This window comes from Simochromis diagramma, unplaced genomic scaffold (assembly GCF_900408965.1).
Source record: "Simochromis diagramma unplaced genomic scaffold, fSimDia1.1 OVJJ01000165.1, whole genome shotgun sequence".
Classification (NCBI taxonomy): Eukaryota; Metazoa; Chordata; class Actinopteri; order Cichliformes; family Cichlidae; genus Simochromis; species Simochromis diagramma.
In genome coordinates, this window is record NW_024387467.1 from 1,822,523 (window position 1) to 1,848,210 (window position 25,688).

The 25,688-nt window shown below is 42.0% G+C and overlaps 1 protein-coding gene across 2 annotated transcripts in view; it reads left to right on the forward strand.

Annotated features, from left to right (window-relative positions):
- nlgn4xa (neuroligin 4 X-linked a) overlaps window positions 1-22,460 on the forward strand; it is a 115,105-nt gene extending 92,645 nt beyond the window's left edge. For both annotated transcript variants that reach the window (XM_040014780.1, XM_040014779.1), the window contains 3 exons: window positions 2,931-3,116; window positions 7,088-7,877; window positions 20,469-22,460. In XM_040014780.1, coding sequence (XP_039870714.1) covers window positions 2,931-3,116; window positions 7,088-7,877; window positions 20,469-21,363 — 1,871 coding nt within the window. In that variant the 3' untranslated portion in view covers window positions 21,364-22,460. The remainder of the gene's footprint in view (window positions 1-2,930; window positions 3,117-7,087; window positions 7,878-20,468) is intronic.
- Window positions 22,461-25,688: the final 3,228 nt, after the last annotated feature.

Sequence of the window (25,688 nt, forward strand, 5' to 3'; positions counted from 1 at the left end):
ACTGAAGGGAGAAGGGAAAAAGGAAGGCGAGCAGTGCCAGGACCCGTGGTCATCCTACAGGGTGTACAAGGCTGCCAGAGGCCTTGTAATCTCCCCTTACCCTGCCCTCCATCCCATCTCTCTCATCCTTTCCACTTCACCATGACAAACAGGATCGGCTCTCTATGAAAAAGCCAAAGGCTACCTCTTGTCTTTCTTTCCCCTTTCTTACCCAGCCGCCCTCATCCCATTTGTCATTTACCCTGCCTCATTCTTGGTTAACTCACAGGGACTGGCTGTTGCTGCCCGGCTGTTGCTGCCCGGCTTGGCTGCCGAGCTCCCAGGCCTGGCAAGAACGCTCCACCAGTTCCCCCAGTGTCAGCATTTAGAAACCCTCTTAATGGGTTTAGGCACATTTGCTAATTTGTCAACAAGTTTTGGATGTGGAAGCTTCTGCCAAGCTGCTCGGTCTGGCACTTGACTGAAATGGATGTCTGCTGGCCAACCGTTTGTGTAGGCATGGGCAAAATCAAATTCAAAGCACTTCCAATACTTGACAGTGAGTGGCTTGTAAATGATAACAATTATTTTTTATCATTCTGCATATTTATAGAGATGAATGCAGATATTATTCAGATAATACTTTAATGCTAGAATGATAATGAATTGAATAAAATTGAAATTTGGTGTAAGAAATGGCACATTTCCTGCCACTCGTAAACTGGAAGGCATGTTTGTGGTTCCTCACATCAGTTTGGTCATCACATAAAGTCATTCCATGACATCTATTGTGCTGTATCACTGGCCATTTGATTTATTTATACCTGTTTACGTATTTTTATCAGAAATCTAATCAGCCAATGACATGGCAGTGGGAAAAAAGGTGATTTAAGGCAGCGGTCCCCAAGCCTTTTTTATCATGGACCAGTTTCACGTTGGACAAACTGTCTGTGTGTGTGTTTGGGTGATGTAATGCAAATATAATGATCCTTGAAATTTTCTTTTAAATGCAGCTTTCTTTTAGTTGGCGCTCTGCGATTCTTCTGGTGTCACATCTTTGGCTTTCTCTCCATTTTCAAAGACGCTCTCCAGTGATTTTTTTGTCTTTGTGTCATTTTTGCAAGGACTTAATGATGCAGTTATGTAAGTTTCCAGGTGGAGGCTGACCATTGTTGGAAGATGGAATGAGGCCAGCTACAAATTGGGACCTGACTGGGCCGGCAGCCTCTCCCACTTCCTGTTTGTAGCGAGCCGCGCGTTCGGCCCTGTGTCTGTGTGACTGAGTTTCCTGAGATGAGAAGAGCTAGGCTGCAGTGGAAATAGTTTAGAAAGACCTCTATCTGGACATGGTAGCTGTAGGGGTGGGAAGCCGCTTCTTTTAGGAACCTTTTTCTCGTGTTTCGGTTAGGGAGACAGGTAAGAGGCTTGTATTTTCTTTTAGGGTTTTCTCACTGTAGGGAAGTTAGTTCTGTTTCATTTCTAGTGTGTTTTGTTTGTTGTTTTTTCATTTCTAGTGTGTTTTGTTTGTTGTTTTGTCCATGCCCACCCTGACGCTCACTACCTGTCGAATTAATAAAACAAATAGTGGCTGTGTGCTTTACTTCTTTGCTTTCTTTTTCTTGTTTTCCTTGTGTTGCACTCCGGCTCCCCCTAGGCCGGTGCAACAGGGATATTTTCTTGACACACTTTAGAACCAGCAGGGTTGTCAAAACACAACAACCTACTTCAGTATTGTTGTTGACCATGTCCATCCACTTATCACCAGTGCCCCCATCTTCTAATCACTGTTTCCAGCAGGAGATTTGTTATTGTGTTATTGTGTCTTTGTCGCATAGCTCAAATCACCTCAGACTGTTATGTGACGGCTGTGTGCAGGCAGGAGTGGTAGTAGGAGGACCCAATGTGCAGACACTCGGAGGCGGAACGCTTTAATACTGAACTCAAAAGGGCAACAAAACTAGGACTACAAAATACTTACACAGACAGAACACACAGCTAGCTTAAGCTTATGCTTCTTCCTGCTCCTTTTTGAACATGAAGGTTATTTGGAGTTGTGGTTGCTCATTTTCCTTTTGTTTTGCTTTGTTCTTTTGTCTCTTTTAATTCTATTTTGTTGTACTTTTTCAACATGTTCACAATAAAGAATCACTCAAAAAACACACAGCAAGATAAGGGTAGATCGCGACACAGAGAAACACAGGGCTTAAATACACAGAGGGAGCAATCAGGGAATGAGTAACAGGAGGGAAACACAGCTGGGGCAGATCAGGCCTAACCAAACAGGGGAAGCAAAACCAGACACATTAACATCAGACCTGGACCTTCAAAATAAAACAGGAAACAACACAGACTGAAAATAATAACACAGAGCTGGAATTTAGCACAAGTTCCCTTTGAAACTTTAATATATAAGATTCCTATTTTTAAAAAAAGTCACCAGAAGGAGGTAGCATTTACCAGACAGTTTAGTGCACATACACTCTGTGCATAACAGTTTAGAGGCACATTTGAAGGAAATTTGTGGGCTTTTGGTTGGTTCTTTTGCTTTGTGCTTGTAGAAACGAGGATGATAGGTACTATTTTAAGTTTAATAGATAGTAGGTACTTCTTCAAGTGTGTTTAAGCTATATTCTACAGCATTGTACACACTAGTACCTCTAGATGGTTTCAGAAGATTTTAAAAAGAAGCTAAGTGCAGCTTTGGTCCAGTCATGAAATAATTATACAGAGAAGCACAATCTTCTGTTTTCATAATATACTCAAGGTCACATTGATTCAGGTGAGAAATACAACACTATTTCACCAGTTTAACTTGCCTCCAGATTAAAAAAAGTGTACTAGGCATTTCAGAGATTAAAAAATTACTTGTAATTTGAATACTCCCATTAAATCAGTGCCTTTTGGAAGTAAAGAAGAGATCTCTTTTCTCTTGTGTGTTTTCACCAATACAGGGTTTCTAAGCACAGGAGACCAGGCAGCCAAGGGCAACTATGGACTGCTGGATCAGATTCAGGCTCTCAGGTGGATCAAAGAAAACATCCAGGCCTTCAAAGGAGACCCAAAGCGAGTGACCATTTTTGGCTCTGGTGCAGGAGCATCGTGTGTCAGCCTGCTAACCCTCTCACATTACTCAGAAGGTACATGTTCTTTTTCACGGATCAAGGCACAACCACAGTAATATATGGTCAAAAGCAGGGGTCTCGTCATCAGTTTATAATTCCTGCTGTTATTTTGATGCAGTGTGGATTTCACATCAAAAACAAACCCACAGTGAATCATGAAGCGTGGAAGGTTTTTTTTAAAGCAGACCTGAAATGATAACACATTTCATAGTAGAGGAAACAATGTAGCAAAAAGACATCTGTTTTCTCTTGTTTAGTTAAAATTATAGGGCATCATAATGCTAGGGTGGCTCAGTGCTACAGTGGTTAGCACTGGCACCTCACAACCAGAAGATCTGAATTCCAATCCAGCCTGGGCTTATCTGCGTGCAGTTTGCATGTTCTCTGTGGAAAAATAGGCATCCATTAGGTGTAGTGGTGATTCTAAATTCATCATAGGTGTGAAGATTAGCATCCTGCCTTGAATGCACCTTGCCTTTCGAGCTAGAATAGCTGCGATATGTTATGGATAGTGGAGAGTTAAAACCGAATACATTATGACAGTTGAGGCATTTGCATTTTTTACTACTAACACTACTCCTACAGTATTAAATAGATTCATGTAGTTATTTAGACCTATCCCTCACTTACCCTTGATATTAAGGATGCAAACAAGTAGCTCCTGCATCTGTTTCCTCTTGCTTTGCATTTACATACATCTGTGGCAAGGGGCATGTGCAATAGTTAACAATGGCAACACTATTTTGAAGTATTTATTTGTCCTTGAGTATGTATACCTAGGTAATCAGATTTTTCTCAAACATAGACTGGATTCGTTTATATTCAGTTCTAGCAAATCAAACACTTAATTGACTTAATTGTGCACAGCAACTAGAGGTAGATGGGCAATTTTTGTAAACAAAGAAACAAAACCACAGAAAACAGAACATAACCTCAATTTAAACCTAAGCTCTGCTCAGCTGAAGGAAGAGCTTCAGTTTGTATATCCATCGCCCCGCCTGTTCACCGTGTGTACTTTGTAGCTTTTTCAAACCAAAAATATTCCTGTATGAAAATGGAGTGTTTGCTCTTTGTCTCTTAGATTATTTCTAATCCAGAGAACACTTCATACGTATGACAAACATGCACGTTTCTTGGGTTGTTTATCATATTTGATACTGAAATGCAGTCTGTAGTCATTTACACTGGAGCATGAGGTATGAATGAGAAAAGACTGTATTTACATCTTTGTTTACAGACAATAATATGGAAAATTTTAATTAAAAAACACAAAAGATAATTCTTCTAGTAAAAACAAACAAACAAGCAAAAAACAGGATTTGGAAGATTTGGAAAATGTTCTCGCAGTTCCCCTTCAGCTGTCCTCTCTTTGTGATATGAAAACTTTGTGAAAAACAAAACTCTGCACAAAATGTATGTTTTTATCTTGCTGGTAAAAGTCTCTTGGTCGCTTTACCAAATATGCGAGGGAAGATTTTTATTTCTTTATGTCATGGCTATTTTGGTGTTTCATTTTGCTTACCTTGTACTTGAAGAAACATGAATGGCTTGATATACACATATAAAATCCCTTGTGTTCAATTGCTGCAGCAGTCATGGTGCCCATACACCCTTGTAGGCAACCTTCATTTTATCAGACTTCACAAAGGAAGGTATTGTCACTTGTTGCCTCAGTTGGATCTCTGTTGTAAAGCTGCCATAAAGATTTATGTAGCTTCAACATTTGCATTAGCAGCACACCAGAAGCTGATAACACTCTCACTCTTTCAGTGTGTAAAGTTTTAGAGTGAACATCTAACTAACAGTGACAGTGGTGAAAGCTTGTACACGACTAACCAGGCTTTATGGGAAACATCTGCTCTGTCCGAATAACATACTTTTAACTGAGCCCGGCTGAGTCACCACTGTGTTTGCATGAATATAAATAGAACCCATGGCTTCAGTGTTCCTACCGTACTGTGGCCCACTTACTGACTGGCAGCTCGAGAAGTCATGCTAACAACGTTCCAGAATGTGGAACCAGTCTGAAGTATAGTAACAGCAAATATCTTCTATATGCCAGTTTATCATTCATTCATTCGTTAGAGACAGAAAGACGTAAATTAAATATTATGAATTATTCTATTATTTGCTATGAAATGTGTGCTGGAAATAATGGAGACATGGCTTCTTAGAATTCTGTTATACTGGTCTGCATGCCCAGTGTCATTTGAGAAGTCTTACCCACATCACATCATCATGTACTAATGTGTAGTCATGACCTCTTTGGCAACACATTTTATCACACTTTGTACCCACTTAGTACATGTTGTTATTTTTATTTTTTACATGTAGGGTAGATGGATAGAAATGTTTTCTGTAAGTGTTGAAGTGTTGGAGGACTGGCTAACCGAAAAGAAACTAATACATGAGCCGATCTGGCAGCACAAATGAATCAGCTACTAATGGAGGAGATGCCTCCATAATGGCTAACTGAAGGCCGGACAGTCCTGATCCTCAAGGATCCCCAGACTGGTCCCATCCAACTACCAGCTATTACCCTGCCTCAGCTTAACATGGATGCTCCTGAAAGGCATCATAGCGGCTAAGATGAACAGGCTCAATACATCAGCAGGGCCCAGAAAGGAACTGGCAGAAACACCAGAGGGGCAAAACACCAACTCCGTGTAGATAGAGCAGTCTCTCGAGTCTGTAAGACCAGACTAACCGACCTGTGCACCGCCTGTATTGACTATAAGAAAAGCTGCAACACTGCATCAGACATGGATCCAGAAATGCCTAAAACAGTACAAATTCAACAAGACCCAAATCGCATATGTCAGGAATTTTATGGGTATATAGCAAACGCCATTAAGTGTGGGATTTCCCAAGTATTAACCTGTCCCCACTGCTGTTCTGCATAGGCCTGAACACTCTCAGCCAGATCGTTATAAGACTGGCTACAGATATTACATACTACTGGCATGCTACAAGCTGTATGCCAGGAGTGAACAAGACATCAGTTCACTGATCCACACGACTCGGAACTCCAGCAAAGACATTGGAACATCATTCGGACAAAGAGGGAAGGTAGTCAGAACTGAGGGGATTGCACTACCAGAAGGAAACATTGGAGATATTGAAGACAGCTACAAGTACCTTGGAATCCCACAGGCAAATGGGAATGATGAAGAGCCCACTAGGAAAGCCGTAAACACTTAATTCCTTCAGAGAGTAGACAAGTCCTGAGGAGTGAGCTGAATGGGAATAACAAGATCTGGGCAATCAGTGCTTACACCCTGATGGGATCATAAGTCCTGCACCCTGAGACTGTAAGCTAAGCAGAAGGTGGCCAAGGACTAGTGAGTGTCAGGATAAAACAACAAAGACCCATGAGTACATCAGGAAGATGACCAAAACTCGTCATTTGCTTAGTGAATACCTCAAGCAGCAAAACCCAAGAAAGAAGAGGAGCCGTAGAGGGTTACTTACTATAGTCTTACAATAGAATAATGTACATCAAATTGCTCGAGAATTCGTTCTCCAAGATCATAACTGTGCTTGTCTTGGTTGGTATAGTGTTAACAAACAAGTGGCAAAACATTTGCTTTATCAAGGTGAAAGGTTGCCTAAGAGAGCTGAGGCTTTGTTAAAGGTGGTCATACCAAATACTGACTTTCTAGCTTGTTTGAACTTGAAAACTCAGTTTTTGTTTCATATGTTGTATTTCCATGTTCAATAAACTGCTGCACCAGTTTTTAACAATGTGTGACAATGAATCTGAAAATAACTTTCACAGAATTTTTCAGCGATTCTGAATTCAATTAAACGGTAAAAGGGCATGTACTCAGTAATCACTGTAACCAGACAAACAGTTAAATAGATTGGAGTGCCATTAAAATCTGTTTTGAAAGAGAAAAGTACTGCCGATTTTGCAATACCAATTTAAACCATAAAGCATGAATACAGTGAAGTGTGTATATTACTAACACGAATTCCAATCTCAGATCTGTTCCAGAAAGCCATCATCCAGAGCGGCACTGCTCTGTCCAGCTGGGCAGTCAACTACCAGCCTGCCAAATATACAAGAGCCCTGGCTGAGAAGGTGGGCTGCAACATGCTGGACACCATCGACCTGGTGGAGTGTCTGCAGAAGAAGAACTACAAGGAACTAATTGAGCAGTACATCACACCCGCTAAGTACCACATTGCCTTCGGGCCAGTGATCGATGGTGATGTGATCCCCGATGACCCCCAGATTCTCATGGAGCAAGGGGAGTTCCTGAACTATGACATTATGCTGGGGGTCAATCAGGGTGAGGGGTTCAAATTTGTTGATGGCATTGTGGACAGTGAGGATGGCGTGTCTGCCAATGATTTTGACTTTGCTGTTTCTGACTTTGTTGACCATCTGTATGGCTACCCTGAGGGCAAAGACACTCTCCGTGAGACCATCAAATTCATGTACACTGACTGGGCTGACAAGGAGAACCCAGAAACTCGCCGCAAAACCCTGGTGGCTCTGTTTACTGACCATCAGTGGGTGGCACCAGCTGTGGCCACAGCTGACCTCCATGCTCAGTATGGTTCGCCCACATATTTCTATGCTTTCTATCACCACTGTCAGAGTGACATGAAGCCCAGCTGGGCTGACTCAGCTCATGGAGATGAAGTCCCGTACGTATTTGGAATCCCCATGATCGGCCCAACGGATCTCTTCAACTGCAATTTCTCCAAGAATGACGTGATGTTAAGTGCTGTTGTCATGACCTACTGGACGAACTTTGCTAAAACAGGGTAAGTGCTTCTTTTCCTTCACTGCTCTATTTAATGCCTCTATAGAATCAGTAGTATGAAACTCTTCTGAATACGAGTAAAATAACACAAGACAAACAGACAAATAATTAAAGAAGCCAAAAACATCAGATTCAGTAAAAGGATTAGATGTTATAGTCCCTGATATTGCATTGCTTTTCACTCGCTGGGCCCACGTCCTCATTTTAGGTTTGACAGCGTTTTAGTAGGTAAAGGTGATGCTTTGACATGAATTGAGCTGCTGTTTTGGGAAGGCCTTGAAGGGGACTGGCGACGGCTCCCGGGCCTGGCAGATCTTCATGCACTAAATAGAAGTGAAGAAGTTAAAAAATGGAGACCAAGGAGGGAGGGAGGGTGGGGCACGTAAACGAGAATGATCAGGGGGAACTGGGGGAACCTCTGTAGATGACAGCCGGAAGAAGCGTGTTTGGAGGCGTGGTCCTGCTCCTGAAATTCCGAAACATAATCTCCAATAAATGGAAAGAATCTTGAGGGATGGCTGTTACGAGTAAAGGCAGCCCAGAAACTTTACCAGCAGCACACATCGTTGTGTGCCTCAACTTTCGGTCTTTTACCCAAGCTAATCTGCCATTCTTTTGGGATCAGATTTATTTGAAATGTACTTTCTTTAGAGCACTATATGGAACAAATTCACATTCCCATTTCGCTACCCTCTTATTCTCATAACTGGTTTAATTGTACTGTGAGTGAAGTGGCAAAAAAGCATCGTAAAGTGTTTTTTGTTTCTCAAGAAACCAGCTCCGCGTGTTTTCATGACTGTAGTGGATTCAAATAGTCATTTAATTACTTCTGGATTTTTTTTTTTTTATTATTTTCAGTTAAAATTTGCACTGAAGCCATGAATCAGCATCAGATCCTGTGACTGTGAAGACATAACGTGTGATTCAAATCATTTTTATTACTTGCAAACACCTCCATGAGCCCTAATGGGCAATGGATGACTCCTCCTATAAGGACAGAAATGTTTGATCATAGGGTAAAGGTGATCACTTGAAATAAGACTGTCATGATTTAAACGAAAGAAATATAGGTGGATCCAATCTAGTGCAGCAAAATGACCTCCAAACCCTAATGAGATGCATTTATTGTATGTTTGTGACACAATAAAGGACAGTATGGTGGCATGCATACACGTCAGGTAACCTATAATACGTACTGTGTATAAATACTTAATATTCTAAGGATAGACAGAACATAAACTCTTGCTAGCCTAGAGTTTGAATGATTAACATGTGAGTCAAAAAGATCAAGTGGAGGTTAATAAAACAAGTCAAATCCGCCCAGCTGCTGCAGCAGTGCTGGGTTTGATGAAAGGATTTTCTTGCTGTTTATATTTGGATCACGCTTTTGCTTCACACACACCTTGAGATTAGGTATCAGCGTGTTTGCAGCCCAGTCATACTGAATTTTCACTTTAAGGTGAATAAATAAAGTCATGATCAGCTTCATAATCTGTAGTGTTCATTCTGGCAGACTTGCAGACATTTTGGAAGACTCTTTTCTCTTGCTGCTTTTTTAATGGGCACAGAATAAAGCACTGTCATGAATCATGGCAGAGTGATGTTTCTTTTTTTTACTTTTCCTCATATTACTACAGAGAATTGGACAAGTTGAGCATGATACCATATGTGCATGTTAACTAGGGCTGGGTATCGTCACTGATTTCTAGAATCAATTCGATCCACGATTCGATTAAATTCGATTCGATTCAATTCAATTTGAATCTGGGAAATTTTGACAGTCAGAAATATTATAATTCAGATCAGTACATTTACATAATTTTGTATCAATAAAAAGGAAGCTCACACACGCAAGACTTTATCAAAGGTGTGAGCGTCACAGCAGAGGCCTTTGTGTCAAAGTAGCTGAAGATAAAACACAGAAAAACATGAAGGTGATTTTCCTGTTCTGGGATTTTATAAAAATATTCTGCAGTACATCAAAAACGAAAGAAAACCATTAATCAACATATGAATATTACCTCTGACGTTACAGCGGTTTTATTAGAGACACAGCGTTTTGCATTTTGAATAATTTTAAAAAGTTTAAATTTGTTCAGTATTGAACGGCAGAAATGAGGTTTTCTTTTCAGAAGTATGTAAACGGAAAAAACAAACAGCGGCCGACAGTCTGTAAACAACGGTAGACTTGTGCGTAACAAGCAAGCGAATAATGCAGAAAACAGATTTTTAGACGGGAAACTGTTCTTGAAGTACAGAGAGAGAGAGCTGAGCATCGTGGTCGAAGCAAAACAGCAAAAGTCAGAGTGAATTCATGACGATGTTTATGTGAAGGGTTGGATCTTCTTTTGCTGCTGGTTCGGTCAATATTGTTTGGAGAGAGATAAACTAACAGCTTTAGAATCGGCGCAAAAAAGGGCGTGAACACAAAGCTCGACCCGTCGAAACATCAGGATCAGTGAGCTGTCGGCTTTCAGCCTCGACCGTGTCCGTGTTGTAGGGTGAGAAAGTCACATCTCACTGATTCTGATGCGTCGGCGGGTCGAGCTTTGTGTTTACTTCTTTGTGCAGAATCCGTGTTCCTGCTCTCATTTACTGTTTCAGCTGTTTGGTGGTTGTTGAAATTTTGTGAGGTTTCACCTGAGGTTCTGTCATGTCGGGCAAAATAAATTTATATTAAAAAATCGATTCAGGATTTTAATGAATCGATTTCACATTATCCAAGTCAGAATCGATTTTAATCGATAAATTGATTATAAAAACCCAGCCCTAATGTTAACCAAAAGAAATTAATGCCAGCATATAAAGTTAAATCACATCCATTCAATTTCTTCCACTTATCTAATTTAAGGGGTTGCTGGAGCCTATCACAAGTCGCCACTCTGTTGTAGGGCTAACACAGAGTGACACACAACATCCACACTCACATGCACAGCCATTGGCAATTTAGAAAAACCAGTTAACATAATCCCATTAACTGCATGACTTTGGATTGTGAGATGAAGCAAAGTACCTGAAGAGCACTCACGCAGACACTGGAAGAACATTGAATTCACTCCAGTTCAATTTTATTTATGTAGCACCAAATCACAACAATGTGCTTGATATAATAGGATAAAGACCCTACAGTTATAGAGTTTGGTTTTTTTGCCTGTCCCGTTTGGATCTTTAGCCATCAGAATTGTTGTCTGAAGGCCAAGAAAGATGCCAAGCGGATCCAAGTGGATCATCATGGCCTTGCCATATTGATTTGATTGACCTTTATTATAATTATGTATTTATTTGATTTGATTTTCGGTTGTTACAGACGGGACAGACATGACTGGGGGATAGGACAGGGAGAAAGAAAGAAAGAGAGGGAGAGAAAGAAAACCAGAGGGGAGAAGAGACGGTGAGAAAGGGGGGAAGAAAGAAAGAAAAACAAACAAAAACCTGGATCACCTGTATGGAGAAAAGAAAAAACAGAAGAGAAAACAAACAAAAGAGCAACATAATAAAAACAGCACCATCACAATAAACTAGCTAGCAGTAGATATCAGTAGATACTAAATATTAAACGATATTGTGCAGCACGCAAGATAGACAGCGCACAATGTGCTTTGAGGCAGCAGCCAAGAAAGGTGTAGTTTGTGTCTGTGAACACCCGTGTGTACACCTGTGTGCACACCTGTGTGGATCAGCATGCTTGTATTCCAAAGGTTTCTCCATGTAACGATCTGCTAGGGAGTGTGGGGAGTCATAGCCCCGTCCCCCAGGGCATGAAGCAGGCATGGAGGAGATCCAGGCCCCAGACATCCAGAGGCCCCAGAGTACAAGGACCCAAGGAGGACCACCAGGGGGGCCAACCGTGCCACCCTCCTGGGAAGAGCTGAGGAGAGTCCCAACGAGAGGTCACCCAGCAGCCACGGAGCAGAGGCCAGAGGGGGTTGCAGTGACGTGCCCGCGGGCTCTGCCGGCAACCAGCTGTGCCAGAGAGGACCGGGCCTCAGGCCCAGAGGCCAGAGGCCTGAGGGCACTCCACCCCCCAGAAGGGGCCCAGCTGGGCCACAGGCGCCATGCCCCGCCAATCGGCCACCAGGAGTGAGTCGGTACATACATGAGCGCCCAGCTCCAGACGACAAGGACCACCGACACACCAACGTCTGAGGGCATCAGCCACCGACAGGGAGTGTGGTGAGGGGAGAAAGGCCTCCGTACTTTGGAGGGCCTGAGATGTTCCCAGAGAGGTTGAGTCTAAGACCCAACCTGACATATAGACACAGACGAACAGGCACACGCGGACACAAATGTGCATTCCCACCCCATATGCACCACCAAATACTCGGCACTCACCCAACGTGTAGACAGACACAAATAGACACTGTACACACATTCACACTCCCCAAACATACTCTATATCCCAGGTCCAGGTACCCCCTGCCCCCTGAAGGGAAAACCGTACCCAGACCCAGGAGATGTAACCCTTCTCTCTGGGGTGGAGGAAAGCAGACCGCCTCCGTATCTGCAGTAGCAGGGAGGCCCTGCATCCCAGATCCCAATCCGACGGCCAGCACCTCCTCCCAGCCCCCCAGCCCTGACGGCTAACAGAACCGGGGTGAGTGAAGACCTCAAACCTCCCTCCGCCCGCTCATATGTAGTGTTGCTGTGTGCTGTTCTAAAGTGCATTTAAAACTCAGGAGAGCATGGTACTAGCTTCCTATCAGAGAGCAGCACGGCTCCTCCCGAAAACCCTTAGTGTCTAAATGCATTTAAAATTGAGGGTAGGGCACCAGCGCCAGAGGTGGGTTTGAATACACCGACCATCCTCTGGATGCTGTATGACGTGCCCACCCCCAAGCCCCTATATGTATGTGTTATGAGAGTGTGAGTAATGCAGATGTCTAGGTTGCGGAATAAAATTGAGGCACAGGCGGCCAGAAGGGGACAGAGGGGGAGTGCCTCCCCTGCACCCTGGTGACATACCTGCACCCCAAGCCCTGCGTGTGTGGGTGATTGTGGAGGAGCGGGAAGAGGAAGGCAGCTGAGGATGGGGAGGGAAGAGAGGGAGGGGCAAGCGGCCCCTCCCTGGGGCCAGCTCCCCCGCTGACCCCAGTAGGCTGTCACTGGGGAACACCCTGGAACCCACCAGGGCAAGGGGGCCCAGGCCCATCCGGACCGGGGCCCGCAGCAGCAGAACCACCCACGCCCCCCAAAGAGTCCGGGGCAGCCCACCCGACTCCACCGCAGAGAAAACTGCACCAACCCCATCACCCAATCTTCTCCCAGACTACACAAGACAATAGACACCCAGGTGGAGTTGGACTGGTTCTTACATAGTGCTTTTCTACTCTCTCGGAGTACTCAAAGCTAGACAACATGCCACATTCACACCCATTCTCACAAGCACTTTCTCTATACATAGTGCTTTCTAAGTACATTCACACTCTGGAATGGATGCATTGGAGAGCAACTAGGGATTAGTATCTTGCCAAAGGATACTTGACATGCAGACTGGAGGAGCCAGAAATTGAACCACCAGTAGATGACCTGCTCTACCTCCTGAGCTACAGCCACCTGTTACCTTGTAACAGGAAGAAACCTCCAGCAGAACCAGGTTCAGGGAGGGGCAGGGCCATCTGCTGCGAATGGCTAAGGGCGAGGTGTGGGAGCCAAGACAAAAGACACAAATGTGGACAAAAACACAATGTGGAAGAGAGCCAAAGATGAATAATAATGTTTAAATGCAGAGGTGTATAAACACCTAGTAAGTGAAAGCATGCACACTCCAAAGCACCCCAGTGTGGAGATGGTAGATGGGAGACCTACTTGAAGTAAGAGTGCTAATCACTGCATCACTGTGCTATCCCAGGCTTTCATATTCAAATAGACACAGCCCACTGCTGACCATGGTATCTTACAAATAACTGGAGTCTTGAGTAAAAAGGAGGAAAAATAAACTGCTCTCCTGAGATCAAAGTAATTAAGTATAATCCCAAACAACATTTAAGATAGAGCTAACCGCGATGACCTATGTAATGTGAACTTACCGTTGATCCTTTTTTTTATTGCTAATAGTTTTTTCTAAAGATCACCATTTTAAAACCGACACTACAAAGCACGTTGTTTGAGATAACAGCTGAATAATAAGTGTACATGTGGGTTTAACTGCACGCTGAATGTTCAAAACACATCAGCATAATTCTTTAAAGAAGTGGCCTATCAACAAAAACAGTTTATCTGCCTTTCATGGCTGCCACTTAAAGATGAAGCGTTTCAATATGACTGAAACATACTGATGTGATGTGTCGGATGATGCAGTGACAGCTGAGTTTCAGAATATCAGCTCTACAGTTCTGCCATTTGTCACATAGCAGGCATAAGTTTTAGAAGTTTTGAACTTTTGAATTGCCAGTGCACTGATGCAGGTATGTGTAGGGAGAGTCTAAGGGGCTTGGAAAGAAAAGCGTCTGGCTTTCTTGAAAACATTTCATCTGAGAAGCTTCTTCAGTTCTAAGAGCAATTGGTGGAGAGTCCCAGATTTTAAGCCCTATGGGAGTGTCCCCAAGAGGGTCATGGACCCCCTATTGATCCTCTACCTAATCACACAAGCCAAGGTGTGAAAGCGGGTGTAGGTCACAATCAGCAAGTTTTGGGTGAGCTCACTGTGAAACCTAGTCTCACCCTATCATATGACTTACTGCGGTCAAATGGCCCAAGATGTATGTGGGCATTAATGCGTCTGGGAAGGATCTCAGAACCGCATCACAGATGGATAGTTGGTGTCGTAAGCCCCGCCCTCTGTTCAAAGATGGTGGTGGCACGATGACCTGGATGACTGAGAATCTTCACAGACATACATGTAGGGAAAGGAGAAAAGTGATTACAGGCCCATTGCATCTGTGTTGCTGCTGACTGGACCGAGCACATTCCCTTGGAAACAGTGAATGTTTTTCAGGCAGACGAACAAAAGTTGAGTGTCTCTCTGTTCAGTCCTAGAGCGATTTTAATGTTGAAGTCTCCACAACTGATTTAGAAAGTGGAAGAATCAGCAGTATGTCAGCCTTCACTGCTTTAAATGCTTCCTCACTTCCTCTCTTTGTCTTTTATGAGTTTTATGAGTGCCATATATTTCCCATTTTTCATGAAGTGATATCATAAAAGCTGCATTGCAACTGCAATCTTAAGTAATGTTTTAGCCTGTGTTCACGTCATAATATCATCATTTGCTGATTTACCTCTCCCAAAGTAAAGTATTTGGCCTCTACCTCATTCCCCATCACTCTAACTCAGATTAAAACAGGATTGACACATTCTAGACATTTTTTTTATATTTTTTAATATACTGCTTTATTCATAGATATTTTAAGCTGGGACAAAGTAACACCGAAAGTATCTGTTGCACCTCTGTAGTGACATTGCATTGCAGCTGTGAATTATATGCCTTAAAACACCTGCTTTATGGACAGGAACACAGATGTAGGATTCCAACTTACAGCAAGAGTCGCTGTTTCCAGCAGATGGGATGCTTGATGGAAACCTGGAAGAGGACTATATATTTTGCTGTTCAATAAGCACGGAGGACCTCAAACATTGACATTTCTTAAAGCTGATAGCAGTGGTAGGGGATGGCATATTGTTCCAGCATATGTTAGTGCTGAGATGACAGGCCTTAAGTGAAACCCCGCCACCTGCTAGCAACACCTAATGTATGAGTCCATATGTAAGCACCAGTTGGAGGGCAAGCCTCGCAGCGTTGCTGTGATCAACCTTTTTAATGAGAGGACAAATTTATGAAATGGCACAGGTGGTGCTGTGAACATATTACACTCATGTCTTTGAAAACTGGAAACTGTATGGAAATATTTTCTATGGCCTACATTACCTGTTAGAATATAGAAAGCATTAATACTGTGAAGTGTTTAGGTATGAATGCCACTGATGCTGGTTTTTGTTGGTTCTGTTTGTTTTCTGTATGTCTCCATCTGAATTCCAGACTTTTTTTCCTTACTTGAAATGAAACGTGGGTTTACATAATCAGACACCCATCCATGGGCATGCCCAAATGATATCTCTCCTTAACATTTTATAGGAGGTTTTTCAAATTTGGCACTCACTCGCTCAAAGGTAAGAGGTCAAACTTCAATACAAATTCATGTCTTCCACACAAGGTAGAAAATCTGCTTGTAATTCAGCTCTGTTATTCAATAACAGAAGGTGGTGAACAAATGTTTGAATAGGTCTGGACAGATATGGATGTAAGTACGAAGCAGACTGCTTAGCAGATACATACAACTGCAGTCTTCATTTTTGTGAAAGGTCTTAAAGACGTGCAGAAAGCAATGGTGGCGTTGTGCTGGCTACATAGCAAGAAAGTTCTGGTTTTGAGCCTTTCTGTCAGCTGGGGTCTCATTTTGTGTGTGTTTTATTTCTAAATTATTTCTAAACTGGACACATCGAGTCATCTTTCTATTTTAAACTAAAGACTCTACAATAATACAGAGTAAGCATTTGGTGACAGCTGAAAAGAAAAACTCCCTAACAACAGGAAGAAACCTCTGTCAGAATTAGACTTGGGGAGGATTTAAAAGTAGAATGGGAGGCAGAGCCTTCAGTTTTCAGGCCCCTCTTCTGTGGAACCAGCTTCCAGTTTGGATTCAGGAGACAGACACTATCTCTACTTTCAAGATTAGGCTTCAAACTCTCCTTTTTGCTAAAGCATATAGTTAGGGCCTGCCGGCAGCATGGTGGTTAGCACTGTTGCCTCACAGCCAGACGGTCCTGAGTTTGATTCCACCACCTGGTCTGGTCCTTTTTGTGTGGCGTTTGCACATTCGCCCTGTGTTTCTGTGGGTTCTCTCCGGGTACTCCGGCTTCCTCCCACAGTCCAAAGACATGCAGACAGTTAGGTTAATCGGTAACTTTAAATTCCCATAGGCGTCAATCTGAGTGTGAATGGTTGTTTGTCTCTGTGTTAGCCCTGCGACTGACTGATGACCTGTTCAGGGTGTAACCTGCCTCTTACCCTAAGGACAGCTGGGATAGGCTCCACCCCCACCGTGACCCTGAAAGGGATAAGTGGAAGAGAATGGATGAACACTTCCATCCAGTGCTCTAATGGGGTGATATGGTACTTTAAGGGCTTTAAGATAAGATGGGCCCTGATTATTCAAGAACATTCAAGCCAATATGGGCAAAATCTGCTCTCTCTTTCTAGCTGATCCAAAATGCTGCAGCATTTTAGCACTCCTGATAATAAATACAGTAGTCCAGCCCAGAAGAAATGCATAATGTTGTTTTCTATGCAGCACCTGAGAAAAGATGCTTCTGATTTTAGAGCTATTACACAAATGCAAGAAAGCAGTCCGACATATTTGTTCAAAATGTCCGTTGAAGTCCAAAGTAATGCCATCCAGAGTTTTATCTGAATTTGCTATGCCTTCTAATAATGCTGCCTAAGCAAAGCACGTATTACAAAACCCTGTAACACCACAATTAGACCTGTGTGGAGAGAACTCCTCATTTACATGAACAAATTGGAGTCGGTTAGATAGATTCAAACCAGTGCAGTGCAGTGCCTTGATTACATACGGCATCTGCTAATCTCTGTGGCAAAATAAGGCTATTTGAGTAAGAGTTTTACCCAACCTGCAAAGCCTCCAAGGCCAGACAAGCTTGCTCAGGGTAGTACAGCACAAGCTGTGGCTTTGACTTCTGTATACCAGATGTGAAATATTAGTAAATACAATTTCCACCCCATAAATGTCTACACTAATGTGTTTATTTATTTGGTATATAGCAATACATTACACTGGTATATTTCTTTTTTTGCTACTGTGTAAATACTATGGAAAGAACACAATCACATAGAGTAAAACGGTAAATGGTTCTTATACAGCTCTTTTCTATCAGAGCAATCAAAGCGCTTTACACAGCTTACCTCATTCACCCACTCATACAAACACTGTGCTCTTTATATGTAAGGGCTTTCTATCTAACATTCACACACATTCATACTCTGATGGATGCATTGGAGAGCAACATGGGGTTAGCATCCTGCCCAAGCATATTTGGTATCCAGACTGGAGGAATCAAAGCACCAACCTTCCTGACCTGACCTGACCTGCTCTGAGCTATAGCTTACAAAAAACAGGGTTTAATAAACATTTAAAGGATTACAAAATGAATACATCGTCTTAACCTTAAAGACCAGCAATTTAATAACAATATAACATCATAATATAGTTTGATTCTCCAGTTCTCCAATATCTAGCCAGTTTTACTAAGCCCTTTATATATTCTCATGTATATGAAGGTACACATACAAGTGTGTGTGTGTAGGTGTGTGTGTATTTTTGTGAATTTTTTGATAATATATGGAATAACATATCGGAAACTGTGATTGTAGAACTCTTGGGTCAGCTTTTTCTCCCTTAAGACTTTATTTCATGTTTTCATGTTTCGAGCCTAGATGAGACACTTTAAGAATAATAAACACCAATAAACAGACTCGGCAGTAGATTTAAGTCATCAGACATACCAGTGCTTTGTGGTGAAGAGAGAGCTGAGAGTAAAAGTGAAGCTCTCGGTTTAACAGTTGATCTGCGTTTCTGGTTACGAGCTTTGGGTAGTGACTGTAAGAACGAGATCGCAGATACAGGCGGCGTAAATGACCGTGGCTCAGGGGGTTGGGAATCGCATCTGTAACTGGAAGCTCGCTGGTTCGATCCCTGGGCTCTCTGTCCTGGTCGTTGTGTCCCTGGGCAAGACACTTTACCTTACTTGCCTACTGGTGTTGGCCAGAGGGGCCGATGGCGCGATATGGCAGCCTCGCTTCTGTCAGTCTGCCCCAGGGCAGCTGTGGCTACAACTGTAGCTGCCTCCACCAGTGTGTGAATGTGAGAGTGAATGAATAGTGGTATTGTAAAGCGCTTTGGGTGCCTTGAAAAGCGCTATATAAATCCAATCCATCATTATTATTATTATTCTCCAAAGGTTGGCTGGCCTCTCCCTTAGAGAGTGACGAGCTCGGCCATCTGGGAGGGGCTCAGAGTAGAGTCACATTGAAAGGAGTCAGTTTAGGTGGTTTGAGCATCTGACAAGGATGCCTCCTGGGTGAGGTGTTCCAGGCATGTCCCATCGGAAGGAGGCCCTGGGGCAGACACAAGAGATTATATCTCTCGGCTGGCCTGGGAACGCCTTGGTGTCCCACCAGAAAAGCTGGAGGAGGCTGCTAGGAAGAGGGAGGTCTGCTTCTCCTGTGACTCAGCTCTGGATATGTGGAATAACTGGACGGATGGAGTGTCAGGGGCAGCAGTTCTGTAGTAATAATAATAATTACAATAAGTACTGTTGCCTCACAGCAAAAAGGCCCTGGATTTGAATCCACCATCTCGCACACACACGAACACACACACACACACACGCACACACACACACACGCACACGCACACACACACGCACACACACACGCACACACGCACACACACACACACGCACAACGAGCTAATCGTGAACATTTCCCCTTAAAATACAATCTTTAATTGCTGACAGTGGGAATTATACATATGCTCTTAGGCTAAACTTGGCCTTAATAGCATTAAAAATGTCTTTCATAACTATTAAGTGAATTTTGCATTTTTGTCAGTTTGAGAGGGCAGCAGTGCATAAAGAGCAATATGCAGTACTATACTCTGGCTATGTTTCAGTTCAGGCTTCACTTCAGCGTTGAAAGATTCACAGTAATAATAATAATAATACTTTTAAAAGAAACTGGTTCTAAGGATTCGAGGCACTGAAAAGAGCTGGACTGCAAATCACCAAGCAGAACAGAACGTCAAGAGACCGGATATTTTCTAACACATTCATTCAGACAGCCAGAAACTGACTGTACACAACACATCTGTCTGTAATCACAAAATACGTCACAAACAGTGCTTCTTGTTGCATCTTAAAATGCAATGTGTGAACTGTTCCTCTTGAGTACTGAGATAGACAACAACCCACAATCTGCGTGTCAGCTCCAAGGTTGTTGTATAGCTTTCACTCCCCCACAATTCTTCAAAGTTAATGAAATCATTCTCACAAAGTCACTGGAGAGGTAGCTCTTTCTCAAGCTACCAAAAAGTGCACTGAGTAACACTGAATATTAAGAAAATGTGACCTGGAAACGTGTCATTGGTGTATAAGGACACAGAAGACTTTGTCAGCTTGTGCATTCAAATTCAGAGTCACCTCCAAACACATTAGCTTTGGAAAGAAGGAGCAAACAGATGAAAACAGATGAAAGACTTTGGGGTTTGGGGCTAATGACTCATCTGGAAGTGTCACAAATCCGTGCTAACTGAATCTAATGGACTCTTACGTTGTTGAATTGTATTATCACATCACTTTAAAACTATTTGAGGAAGAGCTAATTCAAAGTCAGAAAAACCTGCTTTGTTACTTTGTGTTCACTGTGTTTTAAATGGTAATGAAGGAGATATTTAGCTTTTTTCACAGCTGTATATTTCCTTTGTCAAAATGAATTAGAAATACAGTAATGTAGTAATAATTAGCTGTCCAGAAATCCTTGGCATGTTGATTGAAAAGAGTTTTATCTGCTTTTCTCTTTCAGGGATCCAAACCAGCCAGTTCCACAGGATACCAAATTCATCCACACAAAGCCTAACCGCTTCGAGGAGGTAGCGTGGACAAAGTACAACCCCAAGGACCAGCTCTACCTTCACATTGGCCTCAAACCTCGAGTCCGAGACCACTACCGAGCTACCAAGGTTGCGTTCTGGCTCGAACTGGTTCCACACCTTCACAACATTAATGAATTTTTTCAATATGTATCCACTACTACTAAGATACCTCCACAGGACACTACACCGTATCCTTATACCAAACGATTCCCGGGTAAAAACAACTGGCCCTCCACCACACGCCACCCGGGAGTTCCTTCTGCCAACACCAAGCAAACAACCAACCAGCGCAAGAGCGGGGACCTGACTGACGAGTCAACTGTGGTGATTGAGACCAAACGGGACTACTCCACTGAGCTCAGCGTCACGATCGCCGTGGGAGCATCGCTGCTATTTCTGAACATCCTCGCCTTTGCTGCACTCTACTACAAGAAAGACAAACGTCGCCATGAGTCCAACCAGCGCGTCCCCACCCCGCAGCGCAACTCTGCTCCAACCAATACTCCATCTACTGCCAATGACGTAGCCCATCTGCAGAGTGAGGAACTGATGTCTCTACAGATGAAGCAGCAACAGCTGGAACACGAGCACCACCATGAGTGTGACTCACTTCAGGCCCACGACACGCTGCGGCTCACCTGCCCACCAGACTACACACTGACTCTCCGCAGGTCACCTGATGATATACCACTGATGACTCCCAGCACCATCACCATGATCCCCAATTCGCTGGCTGGCATGCAGCCTCTGCACAATTTCAACACTTTTGGTGGCAGCCAGAACAGTACCAACTTGCCCCACGGCCACTCCACCACGCGGGTATAGCTCAGCTGGGACGGGACTGTGCCAGGTTCCCTCTGGATTAACAACTACCCACACGAGAAGAATATAAGTTATTCAGCAGATGTTATTTTGCTACCAAGCCTTCTTGAAAAGTATATACAATATAAAGTGATCATAAACTCACAAAACTATTCAAAATGAATGTTATTACAGTAATAACTGTTTGGAGCAAATTGTCACGAAGGTTTTCGAGGAGTGTTACCAAGACAAAGGGCAACCAGTGGATGACTGTTATATAATCTCATGACACAAAAACAGCAGTTTCTATGTTGACAGACAAAGACGACAGTTGGTGAAAAGCAACAATGGAACACCATCTTTTCCTCCATGCACCTGACTTGGGCACATGAAATGTATTTATGAAAACTTTGTATAAAAAGAACACGAAAAAAGGTATATAGACATGAGTGGAAATACAAAAAGTTTTAAAGAAGAAAAACAATATTAAAATTGCTCCTGAAACTATTGTTTTTATTTTTATTTTGCTTGTGCTTTATGTTGAGGTTTGTGTAAATATACCTGAACATCGGTCATTCTTTCTTCCTGTTACGACTTGTGTTTCATTCATTTTCGCACAATGACCAAATTGCGATCACAATCCCACACTCGGAGAGTTGCACACTGCGGGTTTGCAGGTCACCACATACAGTACTGTCTCGTGCATTGCTTCGTGTCCACGTTTTAGATACTGCATGTAGAAGGAGCTTTACTTTGCATTTCAGACATCTACTGTCTGACAGTATGGACTGACTCACTCCCATCACCTGCTGTCACCCTGTTATGCTTCCAGCAGTTTTCTGTCTCAGCACTGCCTGTGCTTACGATGTGACCAGCAATGTATTATTTAGAAATAAAAAGGCAGTGATTTTTTTGTATTAATATTAGTTGGATATGTTTGTAAAGAAATATATGTTAGATATTTTAAATTGTCATATGCTAGCAATATGTAAAGTATTGTGCCAGGATTGTGATATTTTGGGTTACAAAAAAGTGAATGAGTGTAAATATTAATGATGCTAATTATTATGAAATTACGACACGAGTAGTCATAACTCTCTTTCCATTTTGCATCCTATTATGAAAAAAGAGGCAGATGATTTTAAGCTACATTTGTAAATTCTATTAAATATATATTCATTTGGTCTACAAACCAGTCGCGATAACGAGGGTTTTAATATAGAGTTGAAAAGTCCTTATTTAGTAGTTAGTCTTGTATTTATTTGCAGTTTTGCCTTCGGTAATACTACGCATATTTCTGGACACTTGTATAAAGTTTTTCTGCAACATTTTTAATAAAATATCACAGTATTTTCTAAATAAAAAAATGGGCGAGAGATAGAAAAGAAACATGGTTCAAGGTCTGATCCGATTATTTGTCTGGTGTGTGTTTAATTGGAGAGTATTGCCACTGGACAAAAGAGCACACGTCAAAGCGTTTTCACTCCTACAAAGTCACATTCACCTTTGCACACATATTTCTACAGCAATTTATATTTTATAGAAATAAACTCACACACAAGAGTTGCTGGATTAGAAGTTTATCTGGGTTTATTGTGCCACAGCCACCCTGATAATAAAAAAAACAGCTTCACAGCAAGAACTCAAACTTTATCTGAAACAAGGATGTTGCAAAGGTAAGTCTTTCATGTTGTTTTAAGTGTAATTCTTTAAAATGTTCATCTTGTTACAATTTCACGCTCACGTTCTTCATCTGTGTTTTATTTAGTAAAAAACACTTTGATTTATTAAAACATTCAGAAATTACTCTGTCAGCTTAACTAGTCTTTTTTTTTTATCACAGTATCACTGTCATAGGCAAGGCAAGTTTATTTGTACAGCACAATTCAACAACAAGGTGATTCAAAGTGCTTTACAGAGACATTAGAAACAAATGGTAAATGGCCTGTATTTATACAGCGCTTTACATATCCAGTCATCCACCCATTCACACACTGGTGATGGCAGCTACATTGTAGCCACAGCCACTCTGGGGCGCACTGACAGATAAAAAGCATGATTTAAAATTGATTAAAACAAACAAACAAACAAACAAACAAACCAGTATATAAAATCAAAACAGATAAAATCAGTAGTTAAAATGTAAGTCATACAACAGTCATACAACAAAAGTCTGAAAAAAATACTTGATGAAGTAGAGAAAAAAATGAGCTAACACGTGAAAAAAAAAAAAAAAAACTTCTACAACTTATAGGGTCAAAATAATAACAACACAAATTTCACAATAAAAAAACCAAAGAAGACACAAACACACACACACGAATAGAGTTCCAGTATATTTGAAGCTTGCTTTTTTGTTTTGTTTCATTGACATAATTATTGAGGCTTTAAGTATCAAATGAAATGTGTGTTCTTCAAGGGGAAATAAGGGGTTGTGCAAAATTGGAAACCAACATTTCCATCCATACGTACAAGTTTGGTGTGTGGAACTGACTGTGACTGTGCTACTGTCAGTGTCCTGTTTCCACCAGGTGACACTCATCAGTTAAATTCACCTCAGATTACCCTGTGGACAATCATCAGGACACCACTGGAGTGAGTGAGGAGTGAAATCAATGCAAGATGTCAAACTGAGGTAGAAGGATAACAGGATGGTCCATAAAGCAAAGAGTGGACCCTGTTGATGCCAGACTAGGAAATTAGTATCTGTCAATGGGTGAGAGCAGCCCACTCCATCCTGGCATACACGCTTACAAAGGGCGTGGCACTCTTCCGATAAAACCATTTTCAATTTACAATGTATACCAGTATAATCTCAGATGACACCACACTAACCAGCAGTAGAAAAACTATTTAGTAGAATAATAACTATTTACTTAAGTAAAAGTACTAAGAAACCAAGCTAAAAGTCCTTCAGTGAAAGTGTTAAAAGTATTTATATGTAATTTTCTGTATTTTTTCTGTATTATGTCATTAGATCATTTTTACTCTTGATTAACAGAAAAATATTTTTTTAATTATTTTGCAGTAATTGAAAGAGGTAGCATTTTAGTTAGAGTGAAGTTAAAGCACAATAGTTGCTATTACTGCATCACTCAGTCATTGTCAGTCAGCCAGTCAGATAAAGACTGCAGATAATAAGTTATTATGGAGCCACTATTCAGCACGAGCCTGAAGCTGATCACACGTGACCACGTTGTTTGCACAGTCTGTCTCTGTGTAATCTAGTGGGACTGGCAGCACTGGCACAGGGTGATGACTCAGCTCTCCTACAGCCAGCGAAATGTGCTTCAAAAGGGAAAAAACTCCTGGTATATTTAGTTCCAGATAAACACAAACCTAAAACCAGCACACTGGTAACCGGGACACTCTTCTTGCAAAACAGAAACACAAAGTGGGTTATTACTGCTGTAAATAGAAGATGGAAGCATTCCTCATTTTCCTTTAGCTCTCCTTTTTTCCCAACCGGTCACATAGCAAATGTTTGCTCCAACCTGAGTCTAGTTCTGCCAGTTCTTCCTGTCAAAAGGGAGTTTTTCCTTCCCACTGTCACCTATGTTTGCTGATAGGTGGTTGTCTAACTGTTGGGGTTTTCTATATACTTTTAGGGCCTTTACCCTACAATAGAAAGCGCTTTGAGGGGACTTGATTTAAATGAAACTGAACTGAATTAAATTGCAGTCTGTGCCCAACACATGAAACAATTTGACTCATGTTTCATTTTTGATCCTTGTCTTTCAGGCAGCATGTTTAAGCACTTGATCAACCAAATAAGGAAAAATTAGGAAGTTGATCCTGGCAAAATTTGAGGTTCACAGAGCATAGTTGTGAGGGCAGTGTCAGCCATTTTCAGCGCTTGCTACTTTTTTGTGCTGGCAACTGTTATTTGAGCGTGACTTATTTAGCTGTTAGAACTCCAAATGCACATCACTGTGCCTCATAATTCCTCCTGACCTCTGCATTGTTGTTCTCCCGACTGTCATTTAGATGTTTCACAGTTTCAGGATTACACCATCAGTTGTGTCATTTACTGTTCAGGCTGAAGGTTTGCATTACACCTTTCCTCTAACACACTAATACAATGTGAAATGCTGCAAAACTTTAGACTGACTCCTGTTGCATTGTAGCTGTATTGTAGCTCTATGCTGCTTACTGAGTTAGAATAAATCGATACTGGCAGTCTAACGCTTGGAACTTTTGAAACACTTGCATCTGCAAACAGTTTGGTCTCTGCTAGCTAAGCTGAATTCTCGTACTTTTGTGGGTTGCTGTTGTGATCCATCAGGGAAAAAATATACACATTGTAGAGGTGTGTTTGTGGAGGTGTGCAGCGTTGCCCTTCCCTGACA